Consider the following 16992-nt stretch of genomic DNA (forward strand, 5'->3'; position numbering starts at 1 on the left):
GGGCTGATAACTAAAATCTATATAGAACTCAGCAAAATCAGCAAGAAAAAAATCAAACAACCCTATCAAAATGTGGGCAAAAGACATGAACAGAAACGTTTCAATAGAAGATAGACTAATGGCCAACAAACATATGAAAAAATGCTCAACATCTCTAATCATCAGGGAAATGCAAATTAAAACCACAGGATCATTTATCTCCAGTGAGAATGGCCTTTATCAAAAAGTCCTCAAACAATAAATGTTGGCGTGGATGCGGAGAGATAGGAACATTCACACACTGCTGGTGGGACTGCAAACTAATACAACCTCTGTGGAAAGTAATATGGAGATACCTCAAAGAGCTACAAGTAGAACTACCATTTGATCCAGCAATCCCATTACAAAAAACCAAAGCCATTCCATAAAAAAGACGTCTGCACTCGAATGTTTATAGCAGCACAATTCACAATTGCAAAGATGTGGAAACAACCCAAGTGCCCATCACTACATGAGTGTATTAATAAAATGTGGTATATGTATACCATGGAGCTCTACTCAGCCATAAAAAACAATGGGGATCTAGCACCTCTTGTATTATCCTGGATAGAGCTGGAGCCCATTCTCCTAAATGAAGTATCACAAGAATGGAAAAACAAACACCACATGTACTCACCATCAAATTGGTATTAACTGATCGACACTTACGTGCACATATAGTAGTAACATTCATCGAGTGTCAGGCAGGTGGCAGGGGAGGAGGGGATGTGTACATTCATGCCTAATGGGTTCAGTGCACAGCATTTGGGGGTGGACATGCTTGAAGCTCTGACTTGGGTGAGACAAAGGCAATATATGTAATCTAAATACGTGTACTCCCGTAATGTGCTTAAATAAAAAAAAAATCCAGCTCCCATCTATTTTCATAATAAACTTTTACTGAAATACAAGAAAAAAAAGGGAACATTCTTGTATGTATTGTTGTATCTTTCATAAATAAGTGATAGATAATTTTCAAGTGAAAAATAGGAAGGGAAAAAGATGCTAGTGAATGGCAAACAGACTCTGGTCATGTTAAGACAATGACACAGAGAGAGATGAGGGAAGTAGGCACACAGACTATGGGGAAACAGAAGTGCTTATTATTCATCTCTAAGTTACTTTGTATGATACTGTAAAGGAGAAAGTTTGAAGTATCTGTAGAATGCCTGGTACTCTCCTCTAATAAGAAAAAAAGATTTTATGATGTATCAAACTGCAAGGTTGTGGATACCATAGTTTTTATACTCACAAGGATCTTAAGATGTGCTATCAGCATTTGACAGTGTTTCAGAATTATATTAATAGGTTCCTTTCTTTTTTCCTTTTTTTCTTCAAGAAGCACCATAGTTATCTTATCAGGTTTTTTGTTTTGTTTTTTTTGTTTGTTTATTTGTTTTTAATGCCTGGCTATGATAAATTCATAGAAAATAATACAACACATCGAATGAGTGCTACTAGTTTATAACATACAATCATAAAACAATTTTATGGCAAAAGCTAAATATGAAAAAATACCACACCTGCCCCTGCCCCCAAATCACAAAATCATCCCTACTTTAATTTGCTGTTAAAAATACCTAACAAATGCAAGGAAACTCATGTGACTTTTGTTTTTGGTGATTTTAATCCTGGTTTTAAAAAGAGGATAAAAAATGTTGTTTCTTAGGAACCTATTTTTTCCTAGTATTCTATAACATGATTTTTTTTTTTACAGTAAAAATATAACTTGTTTCTGACAGTTCTTTTTACTTTGCTTTCAAGTACAAAGAAAAAGCCTTTAAGTCAAGAAAATAAAACCAAATTCTACATCTCAAAATCCATTGCAACCCTCTAGCGTCTGTGGGATCCACTAGAATGCATACTCCTTAAGGTCAAGGGTTTGTTCTGCTCCAGAGCTATTTTTCTGGTGCCTAAAGCAGTGACTATAACTTATAGCAAGTGTTCAATAAATATTTATTGAATGAATAAGTTAGTGACTAGAAGTGTATAAACAACTTTTTGTTATGATTGTCATTGAAACACATAATCAAGGAGTCTTCTCATTTTAACAAACATTGAACTCATTTTCTATCTTCAAAAAAGATGTCAAAAAAGTAAAATAAACTGTTACGTGCATTCACATTTGCAGAAAGGTTGTTCTAAGTTAGTCTGCATCTTACATCACCCCTTAGCAGTGAGTACTGCTAGGTGCAGCCTGAGGAGATCTCAGCCCTGCCCTAGCCCTGAGCCACTTCTAACAGCCGCAGTTTTCAAGAGAGTGGAGTCAGCGGCGTGGAGACTTAGAGTGCTTTCCTAAACTGGGGATCCAGTGTGCCTCAAAGAAATACTGAGCATTCTGGTACCACCAAGCCAAAGCTTTTACCCCATCCCCAATTTGTTTATCTGGCCCAGTGGGGTTCTTGCCTCTGCATTCTTTCCTGAGCTCTTGTCTCTGACACCCAGAGTACTGTCATCTGGCCGCTTAACCAGAGTAGGGATCGTACCGATTAATAGCTCTTACTGGTAGGGTTGCCCAAGCTTACAAGATGGGGCTTCCATCATGGGTTTGTGATTTGCACAGTTGCATGAACTCTGCTCTTAGAAAGGTCCTGTCATTGCATTGGTTCGTTACTCTGTTATCGCCATCTCCAAATGCTTAATAATTTTTGCCGCATTTTCATTTTGCAAGAGACCCTGCAAATTAAGTAGCTGGTTCTGTCACAACCCTGTGCAGTTGACAAATCTCAAGCCTGGAGTCAAAGTATTCAGGATCAAGACATAAACCATCCTTGAGTACATGATATAAAATAGGTCATTTTCCTAAGTTTTCTTAACTGAGAAAGGGAGATGTACCTGTTCCTCTCTACTTCACAGGTATATAAAGGGAAGAGTGTTAACCTTTTGTGACGAAAAAAAATATGTAAGCATTCATTACTTCTTAGTCTTTCCTCTGCTTTCACACCAGACTAAAATGGCAGTGGAGAATAACGGAATTATTTCATGTTTCATAAAAACACTAATGTGTGAAAAATATTTCTTAAAATAAATGCAGTCCTTGTTCTTTCTCTTTTCCTCCAATTTTCTCACCTTGTAATTCCAGCCAGAACCACTTGCTGGTATAAGAAAGATCCCAGGAAAAAAACAGATAAAAATTCTGTGAAGAAGTATTTGGTCTAAAGCTTAATATGTCTATCCCCAAAATGGGGAAAAAGGTAAACTCACAGTCTGGAAGAATAAAAATTCATTAATACATGTGGCTTATAGCACAAATGACTTCATGTACATGAAAATGCCCTGTATATAATGTATCTATCTATACATGCATACATATAGAATTATGCATATAAACTATAGAACTATAAGGCATCCTATGGAAGAAAATACCACAAGCCCTCAATCTCCAACCCCAGCTGGTTTATAGGATTAAATATCAGCAAATGTAAATAAACTACAAGCTCTTGGTTCATAATTACCATACAGAAAAATCACTTTTTACCTAAAAATGAAAATTCTATGAATGGGAAATTAGAAGTGTTAAGAAACACACATATATCTTAAATATCATACTTGTATAGAATATTGTATTTATTAACATATTGAAAACATGTAAATATTAATATTATGGGGTAGGAGAATTTGTATTCCATATAAGAAAGATCTAAGTCCTCAAGAATTATATTCACTCTATTCAACTTTTTAAGTGAAAATTGAAAGACCAAAAAGTGAAAGGAGACAAAGAGAGAGAGAATTTCTTCCTTCTGTGATACAAAGAATATTTAACCACAGAAATATATGAAGACCCCCAACAAAAATATGCCAGTCTACAATACAACCAAAATAATCAAGACAAAAACTAATTCCTCTGGTACAGGAAACAATATACTAGTTACCCTAATAACAAATTACCTAGATAATACTAAACATAAGTGAAAGTCACAAAAAGGGAATCCAAGTTACATTTAAACAAATGCACAGATTATTCTTTATTGTCATCTGTAATGCTTTGATAATTGAGTAAAATTGGAAGGGCCTATGAGGGCAACACATTCTTAGCTAAAACTAATTAATGTAATTCAACTTAATCCAGCCAATATTAACTGAGTGATGTCATGTGAAAGAGATTCCATGGATAAACATGGGTAAGAAACACTCCTACCCTCAAAAACACTATAGTTTACCTAGGATATAGCGCTCTGCTCTATTTTCTTTCTCTCTTTTCATATTGAAACACACATTTACATAATGAGGGTAAACAGAAGAGAACAGTGGGCCTCTCTGCAATTCAACCACAACCTCTAGCTTTCTCCCAATTACCTAATGTTTTTTACAGTATATTTCATACTTCTGGATAGATGGTATTTATATGAATTTCTCTTCCCCCTGGACATTTTCAAGTAGTTTATACATGAATTCTTTCTCTTTCTCTTTTCTTTTTCCCTGTGCAAGTCTCATTCTTCTCCTTAAGCAATGTTGCTAGAAATAGCAGGTGGCACTCTGAAGCTTGGTAATGGGCTTTAAAAGGTATAAACAGCTCTGTTCACTGAAATGAAGAGTGCCTCAAAATGTTTCACTTATTAATTCCCCTTAAAAAACAAAAAGAGAATGAAATAAATGCATATGCTCCAGGTTGCTGGGGTAGATATTTCAGAGCTGATCTTGTCATGAGACATAATTATTTCCGTAATTAATTACATTGACCTAGTTTCTTAATTAAACAACTGATAAAAGAGAAAATTATACAGGTAATAATAAAAATGTATATATATGGTGTCATTTTATATCCACTTTTTCTCTTCTAACAACTCTATGAGATATAATTATTTTTCCTTATTCTATAAATCAGGAAGCTCCATAAAAAATTGATTTGCTCAAGATCATATCATTGGTCTTCTAACAATCAATCCTGTTTCTTCTCTATTATAATCCAGGGCATCAGGCAGTTTGTTTCACTATATTTAAGGTCAAGACAGCAAATAGGCATGAAAGAGCAAAACTAAGGTAATCAACACAATTGCATGCTTACTTGGACCTATTTATGTATTTACTTTGGCGTTATTATCAAATTCATCCCTTATATTTGAATACTAACTTGATGGGTCATCTAACATTTAGAGAGAATTCATAGCAAAATTCTGCTAAAAGGCATTGGTTTTTGAAATTTCTGGACTTAAATGTGATTTTTCCATATAGCAAATAATGTCTTTTCCCCATTGCTTTTTTTGCTATGCTCTGACTTAATCTCTTTATAAAGACATATAAGCAATAAAAAAATACTGATAACACTATCTCTTCCACAGTATTTTTATCAGTTCCAGGCTAGACCTAGCTTCTTTCCTTGTTATTTTCAGGTTATGTGCGAAGAATTTGGAAGGAAAAGGAATGCACCTATGTGCCTCAAAACTAAACATATGTATAGATATATACCCAAAATGTGTCTTGTACATATGTGTGTTTGTATTTCAGGAATTCACGAATCCCTGAATCCATTCAATGATTCCTAGGAATTATGACTCCAACTTAAGAACTCTGCTCTATGGAAGGAGAAATGGGATTTTGTGACAGAAATATAATAATAGGCACCACATTGATAATGAGTGTGTCAGACCTATTAGAAATTAGGCAACTAGGAAGTATTAGAAACCAAGTCACCAGTAAGAGTGACAGAGAGCTTGTGAAAGATTTAGCCACTATCGCCAACACCCAAATCCTCAACCTTCTACCTACCATGGTAGTGAGCATCTAATTATAATCTCTAAAGTGGGACAAAGCTAAGCAAATCTGCAATGTGTGTTATTTTAAGGTTCTGTTTCCCAAGTACCCATGCAGAGACTCTATTCAAGGTAGGGACTCCATTTGTAATTCTGGCTCAAGGTCTACATTAAAAACAGTCCATCAGCCTCCCTAGAACTTTCCCAATTGGTTAGAACTAAGTAGAATAACCGTTTGTCCTCTTCAACCCATAGCCACCGCTTAATTATCAACAGTATTCCCTTTTATTCTCAAAATGTTTGATTTGGACAATAAACTATACAGTCACTACAAATCTAGAGGCAAGGAAAGGAGAGCTGAAAAGAATGTATAGGTAAGTAAAAATTTTCTCCCTTGGGGCTAGAATGGGTTAACATACAACCTCTGGGCCTTCCTTCCCTGGGCTCCATTCAATTCCCATTTGACTTTAAAGAGGAGCAGGTGCCTCCCCCCAGCAGGAAGATCACCAAACTTTTCCTTCTGCTACATCAGTGTGGGTGAAGAGAGACCTCCCTGAAAGTGGCTTCTAAAAGAGAAAATACTTGGCAATCAGCACTTCTTAACACTTAACTATATTGTATAAATACCTCCATCCCTTAATAATATATCCTTAATTTCCTCCTCCTGAGGATATTTTCAAGTCAGCACAATAAAGCCTACCCCCAGAAATATCCATCTTACCCTGGTTAACTTCTTGAGCTTAAACTCTTATGTCACTGCCTGTGACATTGCCTTAGTGTTCCTTAATGTTACTGTTGACAAAGGCTACCCACTGTGCTCCTCTGGTTTAAAGAATAAGAGTTTTTAAAAACATACACATAGAAAACTATTCCTTTTAGATTCCCTAAAAAAAAAAAATTATTCAAGTAGAATATATATCAGGCTCTACGATTATCTCTTGCTAACAAGTAGTCCCAAATGGCAGAGAACTCTGCTTCAAAGAATAATTCAGGCATCACTCATATAATAAAAAGTGATCTGAGAAGTCCAGCAGAGTTGGCACGAAAAAATTATTTACACTATTAATTTGCTCTCATTTCCATCCAAACATTTGAGGTCCTTCCCCTCTATCTTTTCCAGAATTATCACATTATAGTCTCTCTCACACTTAAATAAGAATATAAAACACAATCACCACCCATGTAACTCCTGAGCTAAAGCCAGTGGGAGTGCTGACAATGCTAAGAATGCAGAGGCTAAGGTGACAAATCTCATTTACAATGCATTCCTCCTCAGGCCTTTCAAAGGAGCAGGGTTAGGCTCTTCAGCAGAGGCTCTGTGACATTCATAATTTCTTTTCCCTCCAATATCCCTTTTATCAGTAAGTGAGAATAGCAGTATACATCTCCTTCTAATGAGTTTTTCAAATGAAAATGAAGAAAGAAATATCTAGTTCCATACATGTCTAGAAAGAGTAAATAGTTTTGTTTTTCCAAATGTTTTCAGAATTGAAATATCATTAATGCAACACACCAATAGCAACCACCTGTAAAAAATTGGAACAAAAAATTCCTCAGGAGAAGGCTTGTTTTGCAAGCTCAAAGACAAACCTTTATTGCTAAAATGAATTGAGTTTTACAGATCTTACAATGTTTTAAAAATTGTGGCCCTTTCAAGGAATATTCTTTTGATCTGTTAAGTAAGCTTCGCTATATGTTCATCAAATTATTTGCTGATAAGAAAATTTGGGCTTTTCAGAAATGCTGTCTTTATGGAAAAAAAATTGATTCTTCAAACAGTTAAATGTGGAGTTTCTTCCTTATATAGCTATTAGTATTGGTACTAGTATAGTTAACATTTATTATGTCTATATTCTGCCTACTTTGCTACATTGCCTTATTTAAACCTGAGACAATGCTGTAATGTAGGAGATTTTACGTATCCTATTTAATAAATTAAAAAGAGAAAGGTAAAATTATCTGCTAAAATCATACAGGTATTAAGTGATGTAGCGCTTAACTACCATATTACACTGGCATTTTGGAAAGGAAAATTCATTTATTTTAAAGATCTTTTTGAACACTAAAAAGAAATATCTGAGTTTAGTGTACATGAAATGGTGTTTTTTTAGAGTGGCATGAAATAGATTTGTTTATAAATAATGAAAAAAATTCTGAAATATAGATAATCAGAATAAAACCCAGTTTAAGCTAAGGGCACAGATAATCATGGAACAAGACAAGTGGGTCCTAAATAATAATGACTGTAACATTTATAGTAAAGAAAGTGAGACTTTCACCCCGTCAATATCAGATCACATGCTCCAAGAGCACTGCTTGCATTTACTTGGGTTTTCATATTTAAAGGGGATACAGAGAAGCTTTGCCAAATGGGAGCCAGCAAAATTTAACGGTTAGGAATGTAAGTTCTGGTATTTGATACTTGGGTGCAAACCAGAGGTCTTCTACTTACTAGCCATGACAAGTTACCTCACCTCTCACTGCCCCATCCTCTCAGTGGGACATAGGGAATAATAACAACAACAATAACAAATACTTAACGGGGTTGTTGGGAGGATTTAATGACATCAAACATTAGTAAGATAAAAGATAAACATACATCTAAGATTAACTGTTAATATATTTGAAGGAGAAAGTTCAGAATAACGACGAGATTTGAAATATCATACAAGGAACATATGAATAGAATTCAGAAAAAGGGGAGGTACTCTATTTCCATGGCTCCCAGAATCACTGACTTTTAAATAACAGAAATTAAAGTAAAATGTTTTCTGTGTATTTTGTTGGATACAGCTGGAACCCATTCTACTAAGTGAAGTATCCCAAGAATGGAAAAATAAGCACCACATGTACTCACCAGCAAATTGGTTTCACTGATCAACACCTAAGTGCACATATAGGAATAACATTTGTCGGGCGTTGGGAGATGGGCAGATGGCAGATGGGAGGGGGGCGGAGGGGATGGGTATATACATACATAATGAGTGCGATGCGCACCTTCTGAGGGATGGACACGCTTGAAGCTCTGACTTGAGGGGGGAGGGCAAGGGCAATATACGTAACCTAAACATTTGTACCCCCATAATATGCTGAAATTAAAAAAAAAAGAGAGAACTTTGTGAGAATGAGAGCTTTCCAAAGACAGAATGGACATCTTCAGAATTAGATATTTACTTAGTAGATACCTTGTAGGGGAGATAAAAAGAGGAAAGAGGTTTGGTCAAAATATCTTTCAAGCTTCTTTCAAAATTTAAGATGCTATGGGAAAAAAAGTGACCTTAGAAAATCACATGAAGCAACTTCTCCTTTTACTGCAAAAGTCTACTTAGGTAGAAAATCCAGCCAACAATTTCTTATCACCTCATCTTTGAAGCCTAATATTTTCTAACATTTCTTGCCCACATTGATTCTTCAATTCTATGAATTGTTAGAACTCTTATAAATAAAATGTTTACATTTAAAAAATATGCAGTCTTATAATTATCTCTAGATCCTTTAATTGACATTTTAAAATTTCAAATCAGTTATCAATGCTGGGATACTGGAGATCATATAATATATTGTTAGTCTATATCTTATGGTACTTAGCACATAGATGTACAGGGAAGTAAATGCTCAGCAAATAGTGATTTTCTGTTCAAACCTAAAGTATACTGTTTAACAGAAATCTCAATATAAATCCAAGAAACTTATATCGAACGACTGCATTTTACTTGTATAATAAAAAGCTGGAGAATAAAATTATCTAGGAATTTCAAAAGTAAAGCTATATCTAAGTTCCCAATGCTAGCAAAAAGAAATAACTTAAATAGACTTGATTATAGATAGATGTTTTATCAATAAAAAAGAACATTTTTCATTTTGAGAGAGTTGAAAAATCAAAAAAAAATTTTTTTAGAGATAAGATCTTGCTCTGTTGGAGTGGAGTGGAGCACTCATAGCTCACTGTAACCTCTAACTCCTGGCCTCAAATGATCCTCCCACCTCAGCTTCCCAAGAAACTAGGACAATAGGTGTGCACCATCATGCCCAGCTAATTTTTTAAAAATTATTTTTTGTAAAGATGGGGGTCTCACTATGTTGTCCAGGCTGGTCTTAAACTTCTGGCTTCAAGCAACCCTCCTGCCTCGGCCTCCCAAAGTGCTAGGATTATAGACATGAGCCATCGTGTCCAGCCAGCATCTTGCATTTTTATACACTCTGACAATCTTTGCCTTTTAATTGGTTTATTTTAACCATTTGAATTTATTTATTCATTTATTTATTTTTAGGGACAGTCTCGCTCTGTTGCCCAGGCTGGAATGCAATGCCATGATCATAGCTCACTGAAACCTGAAATTTCTGGGCTCAAGTGATTCTCCTGCCTCAGCCTCCTGAGTAGCTAGTACTATGGCACACACCACCATGACCCGATAATTTCAAAACGTTTATTTTTGTAGAGATGGGATCACATGATGTTGCCCAACCCAGTCAGAAAATTTATCAGTAGTAATTTTTCCTGTACCAGAAGCATAATCTATGTTGCTTTATTAAAAGTTAAACTTCATAGAAAAAATGTACACTATAGGATGTTTATTATATTGTATATATGTTACATGACATTCATTTCAGTATTAGAATAATTATTTTCTTCATTCCTACTGACAATAAGTAAAGAACTATTAATTCAATTGTAATAATAGATTGATTATATATAATTTATCTTGTAGATACCTTTTTGTTATTTCTCTGTATATATTAACATCACCTTCTATGACCCTTGCTCTACAAAAGTAAAATCAAAATTTAAATATGCCTTCCTTTTACTTTCAAAAAAGTGAAGAACTCTCAACATAATCCTCTTTAAACTGAAGAAGTCTGTTTGAACTCCTGAACTTTAAAAAAAAATTGACTCTATTTTGAATTACAAAGAAACAGCTTTTTCAGGGTTTTAATTTAGTAAAACATAAAGGCAAAAGAATGTATAATTAATTATACTTTCTCTCATCTGATAAAGATAGATACATAGATCACAATTCCAGAGAAGTCAAGAAAACATCCTTTTAAAAAAAAATCTTGTCCAGGCACTGTGGCTCACACTGGTAATCCTAGCACTCTGGGAGGCCGAGGTGGAAGGATCACTTCAGATCAGGAGTTCAAGACTAGCCTGAGCGAGAGCGAGACAGAGACCCTGTGTCTCTACTAAAAATGGAAAAATTAGCCAGGTGCAGTGGCATGCACCTGTAGTCCCAGCCACTCAGGAGGCTGAGGCAGGAAGATTGCTTGACCCCAGGTGCTGGGAGTTGCAGTGAGCTACGATGATGTCACTGCACTCTAGCCCCAGCGACAGAGCAAGACGTTGCCAAAAAAAAAAAAAAAAAAAAAACCTACTAGTAAAAAATTAGGAGTTTTTGAATCAGAATGCCTAAGTTTGAATCCAGAATTTATCAGTTAAGTAGACTTCGGTAAGTTACTTAATCTTTCTAAACCTCAGTTTTCCCACTTACAAAGGGGGATTAAGCAATATTATTTATCCTCATAAAATTCTGAGCATTTAATGACATAAATACTTGGCACACACAGTAAACATTGTTTAATCATTTTAAATTAAATTATTGTTGTCATTAATAGTATCTAATTATTCATACTCCACTTTATAATCCACAGCCCTGGACAGGCAACCAAGCCATTTAAAGAACAGAATGTAAAGCAGATTTTCTCTACCAAGGGCTTTCTTGTTGCCCTAAGGCTCCACAGAATGTGTTACCCTGACAAAGGGAAACGAGCAGAACCCAGGTCCACTGACCGGGGCTCTCTTCCCTGTGAGGCAGGAATGGCTAGCTGGGAGTCATAGTTACAGTGTGTGGCCATGTTTCTCATGCTCTGCAACTGTCCATTCTAGAACCATGGTATTGAACAAAGCTTGCCAGGACATACTGCAGTCTAAAAACCCAACATTTTGAACATGCACTCTGAAATAAATATATAGTTTATGTAAATAACCTTCTATACTGATAAATTACATTGCAAAACATTCTGAAGAAAGGACTAACGGAAAGTCTGAACCTTTCTTCAAACACTGTTTCCCTGGAACTATTTCAAGTTAAGACAAATGGGGAATGCCAGTTGTGTTACCAGGCAACATTGTTTATTACTGGTGAAATGCATCTGCACCAGGAGGACTATAATTGAATTATGAAATCATTTTGGGACTCACAGGCCTCAGCTTCCTTGTGTGCAGCATGTTCTTGCAAGTAAGGGCATCCCTGGAGGGGACGTAGGCTGTTACCAAGTTACTGGTTCCCATAGAACATAAGTCTCACCCAAGGCAAGCTGGTTCATCCCTACTCATATGGTCTCCTTACCTTAAACCGAGTTACTACAGCAGGGGTGAGGAGAAGGAGGTGGAAAATGGTTCCTGAGCAACTACAGGGATCCCACTAAAGAAGTACCTGATATGATCCTGCTGACAGTTGATGTTTCCTGCCTCACAATCTTGCTAAACCATGTGAACCTGTTGCCAGGTAATGGCCTATCCTTATTGTATCATATAAGTGTAAATGTCAAGCCCAAACCAGCAAGTCTACTGCTGGCGGTCATGCAGACATACGTGTACACAAAAATATATTATTCTCTTCATCTATCTTCATAAATTATTGTAAGCTCCATCCTTTTGAGTATGCTGTTTGGGTACATATATTTTTCAGAATATTTTCGGTATATTCTTTGTAATAGCTTAGGATGCTTTCTTTTTTCACTTTGTGATGTTTTGGTGTTTCTGACAGATCCTTATTTTTGGTAATTTGAAATCTTTGACTTCGTTTGCAACTATTAATTCCTTTAGACCTGTTTAAAACTAAAAAATGGTAACTCCATTGTTAGAAATTCTGCAGTGGCAAGTCAGTTTCAGGAAACACAAAACACTAAAATATCTTCTTGAAGTTCTTCATTTCTTATTACTTTTCCTTTAGAAGATATTAGAATATTATCTACAGGGGACTTTAAAAATTACAACATTGTGGGAGAAGTAATTCTAGCTTTCAATTTCAATATACTTTTATACTGGTTTTATTAAAATATACTATACTGAAAATAGAATTATTTCTTTCACTCAGCACTACCTTCAATTTCAAGTCATCAAATACTTTACCACTTCCCATGAAAATTCCTGTAGCGTTGTTTTTCATTACCCCGTTTTTAGGTACAAATTGTTTTAAAAAACATATTTTCAAACTTACCCTTGATGGGTGAAAAATTGCCTATGGGGTACAATGTACACTGTTCAGGTGATGGGTACACTAAAAGTCCAGACTTTCCCAATTTATAACATATACATGTAATGGAATTCAACTTATACTCCCTAAATCTATTACATTTTTTAAAAGATGAAAAAAAAAAAGAAATTTAAAAATCTGTTTCAAATAAATATTGCTATGTCAAGAAAATTTAAAAAACAAAAAAACTTACCCTGAAACATGCAACATCAGCAGCATATAGAAGACAAAGAAGAGATTATGAGTATACCAGAAGATATCATAATTAGAAACTCTGCAAAAAACAAATAAATTAGTTTCAATGCTACTTTACATTCCATCTCACTAAAAAGATTATGCATTATTTCAAACATGTCATAATTTCAAAAAGCTAAAATATGAGTTCAAGATTTATTATTAATACCAAAGTATTAACATACCATACAGTAAGAACTAACAAAATTATAAGTAACAATATATCATTTTGAGGGTTCTTTGTATTTCAAATAAAGACACATGAAAATAATTAAAATAAGGTGTTTATTTGAAGGTTATTATAAGGCTAAGGAATGAGGAGTAGTCTGTTAATATGTACTTCTGCTGTACTTTTTATCAACATTCTCAATTTTCAAATAATTTCTAAAACAACTAATGTTCTTCTCCAAATAATTATTTTAAGAGTAGTTTCAAATAAAGACACATGAAAATAATTAAAATAAGGTGTTTATTTGAAGGTTATTATAAGGCTAAGGAATGGGGAGTAGTCTGTTAATATGTACTTCTGCTGTACTTTTTATCAACATTCTCAATTTTCAAATAATTTCTAAAACAACTAATGTTCTTCTCCAAATAATTATTTTAAGAGTAGTTCAAGGGAAATTCATAAGGAAAGAAATTAAAATCAGTGGTGATCAAAGTTTTATACTTTTTTCCTGAAGAGAATAATGTCGGAATGATATCTTGATGTTCTAAGGGAGGACAGAGTCTGAAAAGGGAAGGAATGATAAGCACAATCTATAGAATGAAAAGAGAAATAAAAAGACGGACAGTTATTTTATCTGGTATGTCTAGGGTGGATATTTATATATCAGAATCTTGGAGGTGGAGGGTGGGTTTTTATAAAAGCTTCCTAGGTGATTCTGATACACCCCCTTGAATTTTTAGAACCCCTTACATAAGCAGTAGCCAATTGTTTCACATTTGCTCCATCCATAGTATTTGTTATTGAAAACAATCTATCATTACTATCCTTGTAAAATATATAATTTTATACATATATGATTATTTTTTAATCAAAATTACTAGAAGCAGAATTGCTAGATCAAAGGATACACCTTTGTAATGCTTTTGATACACACTGCTCATTGCTCTCTAAAAATGTTTATTACAAACCCAACCATAGAGTAGTATAGGATTGCCTGTTTCCCCAAACACACACCCAAATTTATAAGTTTTCATTATTTGTTATAAGTGGGATTGGGTATATTTCATATGTGTATTACTTATGTTAAATTTTTCTCTGAATTCTCTGTTCATGATGATTATCCATTTTTATAGGGTGTTTTTCTGAATTGATATGTATAAACTATTTTAAGAATGCACTGATTCCTTGTGATTGTAATAATTTGTCCAATATCATATTTACTTTTCAATTTTTATAATGTATATTGACATGCAGAAGTTTTAGTTTTCATATTTTTAAACAGACAAATATTTCCTACATGATTCCTTATCCATTTGAGGTCTGATAAATATTCACTTAAAGTTTCTTATAAATTTTTGATGGTATCATTTTTTACATTTAACTCTGTAATTTATCTAAACTTTCATTAGCTTAAACCTAACTTTCCTTAAAGGCTTGTGATGGCACCTTTATTACTTAGCAGATTCTTGTATATAGCAAGGTCCCTCACAGGGCTTTCTGTTGACTTTGTTCCTTGGTTCAATGTATTGATCATTTCTGCAAGTAAGTACTATTCTCTCTCAAGCTTAATTATTTTAATGTTTAGTAAGGCACATTCCTCCTTTTACTCCTCTTCTGCAAGATATACTTGGATGCTCTCTCAGATGAACTTTAGAATCACTCTGCTAAATTAAAAAAAAAAAAAAAAAATAACCTGACTGGGATTTTTATTGGAATTGTAACACTATAAAATAAAATAGAGGAAAAACTGCATCTTTATAGTATACAGCCTTTATTCAAATCTCTATATATTTTTCTCAGTGAATTTATGTAGCTTGTTCTCTATATAACTCTCAGTTTCTTAAGTTTATAGATATTTTATGTTTCTGTTGCAATTGCGAGTGGTATATTTTTATTTTACTCAATTTTCAAACTGATTATAGCTAGTACAGAGAAGAGCTATTTTCTAAATTTGTTTTATATTAAATTACCTTTTTCAACTCTTATTTGGTGTTCATAGTAAACTTTTTCAAAATACTCTTAGATTTTCTGGGTAGACAAATTTATCTGCTTTTCTAGAAATAATAACTTGTTGCGTTTTTTCTAATAATTCCAAATTTTTGTTTTGTTTTGTTTTTGTTTTTGCTTTTACCAGTCAAATGTTGCATTTCTTACTCTACTTAAATAACAGTGGAATTAAAAATATCACCCGGGCTTTTTCCTGATTGTTGTATGAATATATTTTGTGTTTTGCTGTTATTAAGTATGACCTTAATTCTGGTTTTTATATTTTTTAATTCCTAGTTTATTTACTATGGTTATGTTAATTCAGAATTAGAGTTCATATTTAACAACAGTCATTTTAAAATTGATCGAGATGAGGAAAACGTTTGCATTCCTGTCATCTGTTAATAGGATGTATTAATTATTTTAATAGGTAGATCCATATTGAACTATCTTTGAATTAGTAGACTACATTCCACTATCAGAACTCAAACGCTGGAAACTTATTTATTCATTTAATTTGTTTAATAGTTTGTTTTCTCACAGATAAAGAGAAAAGGTAGAAAAGAAAAGGTATCTATCTCCATAATCCATTTAAGAATTTCATGATTCACATAATAATGCTTAGAAAAAAGCAAATTAGGGGTTATAATCTCCTTTAAACAAATAAGAAAAACTGAAGATTAAGAGATGCTCAATTTTTTATAAGAGCAAATGTAATAGCTCAGCTGAGAACAGCTCATTTGACAAAACTCGCTTATGGATTTTTTTTCCAGATGTAAAATATCTATATATCTTCAATTTTGTAAATAAATATGTCAGATGCCATAATTTTCCTTCAAGAACTCCTAAAACTGAAAAAGTAAGTTTTAAAATGATTTCTTTACCTAAGTAAAACAAAATTTCTTCCGACAAAGTTGGCATCCTCATACACTAATGTTAGTGACTTGCCTTTCTATAAGATAATTTTTAATTCTTACAGAAAATTTTAAAAGTGTGCTTACCATTTGTCCCAGCTATTCTACATCTAGGGATTTTTCCTTAGGACATCATTGAAAAAGTATGCAAAGACATACGAATGGGGGTGTTTATTTCAGACTTGAAATACTGAAAAATGGAATCGACTAAAAACATCCAACAATATGAGACTGGGAAAATACTACATACCTACCCACATGGTGATATGCTGTGCTATCAGTAAAGAGAACGATAAACAAATATTTATTAATGTGAAAAAATTCATAACATAAATTTAAGTAAAAAACAGATTTAAAATAATATAATATGATCCTAGTTTGATTAAATATATATATATATGTATGAGAAAGATTAGAAAGGGAAAAAGAGTGGTTTTGGTGGGGGCAGAAATTGGAGAACGAGTGAAAAAAAGCATGAAGAATTAAGTCTATAAAACTAAACACTACAAAATTTACAGTGTTAATCTCATAGTGGTCATTTTATTTGTGCGGTTTTGGGGTATATGTATGTATGTATGTGTAGATGTGTTTAGAAGTATAAGGATAGATTCATTTGAGTATATTATTGGAAAATTATTTTCAACACATATATAAATATATATATTTGTGTGTTTCCATTAAATTTCACATCTCAACAAGTAGCATAATTGAGAATTTTTGAAGATTAG

The 16992-nt window shown here is 33.6% G+C and overlaps 1 protein-coding gene across 1 annotated transcript in view; it reads right to left on the reverse strand.

Moving 5' to 3' along the window:
* The window catches only part of NOX4 (NADPH oxidase 4), a 172074-nt gene that overhangs the window by 79555 nt on the left and 75527 nt on the right, over positions 1-16992 (reverse strand). Inside the window, exon 8 of the mRNA XM_012641783.1 lies at positions 13155-13235. Within this exon, the coding sequence (XP_012497237.1) occupies positions 13155-13235 (81 nt within the window). The remainder of the gene's footprint in view (positions 1-13154; positions 13236-16992) is intronic.

This window comes from Propithecus coquereli, unplaced genomic scaffold (assembly GCF_000956105.1).
Source record: "Propithecus coquereli isolate 6110/MARCELLA unplaced genomic scaffold, Pcoq_1.0 Scaffold170, whole genome shotgun sequence".
Taxonomy (NCBI): domain Eukaryota; kingdom Metazoa; phylum Chordata; class Mammalia; order Primates; family Indriidae; genus Propithecus; species Propithecus coquereli.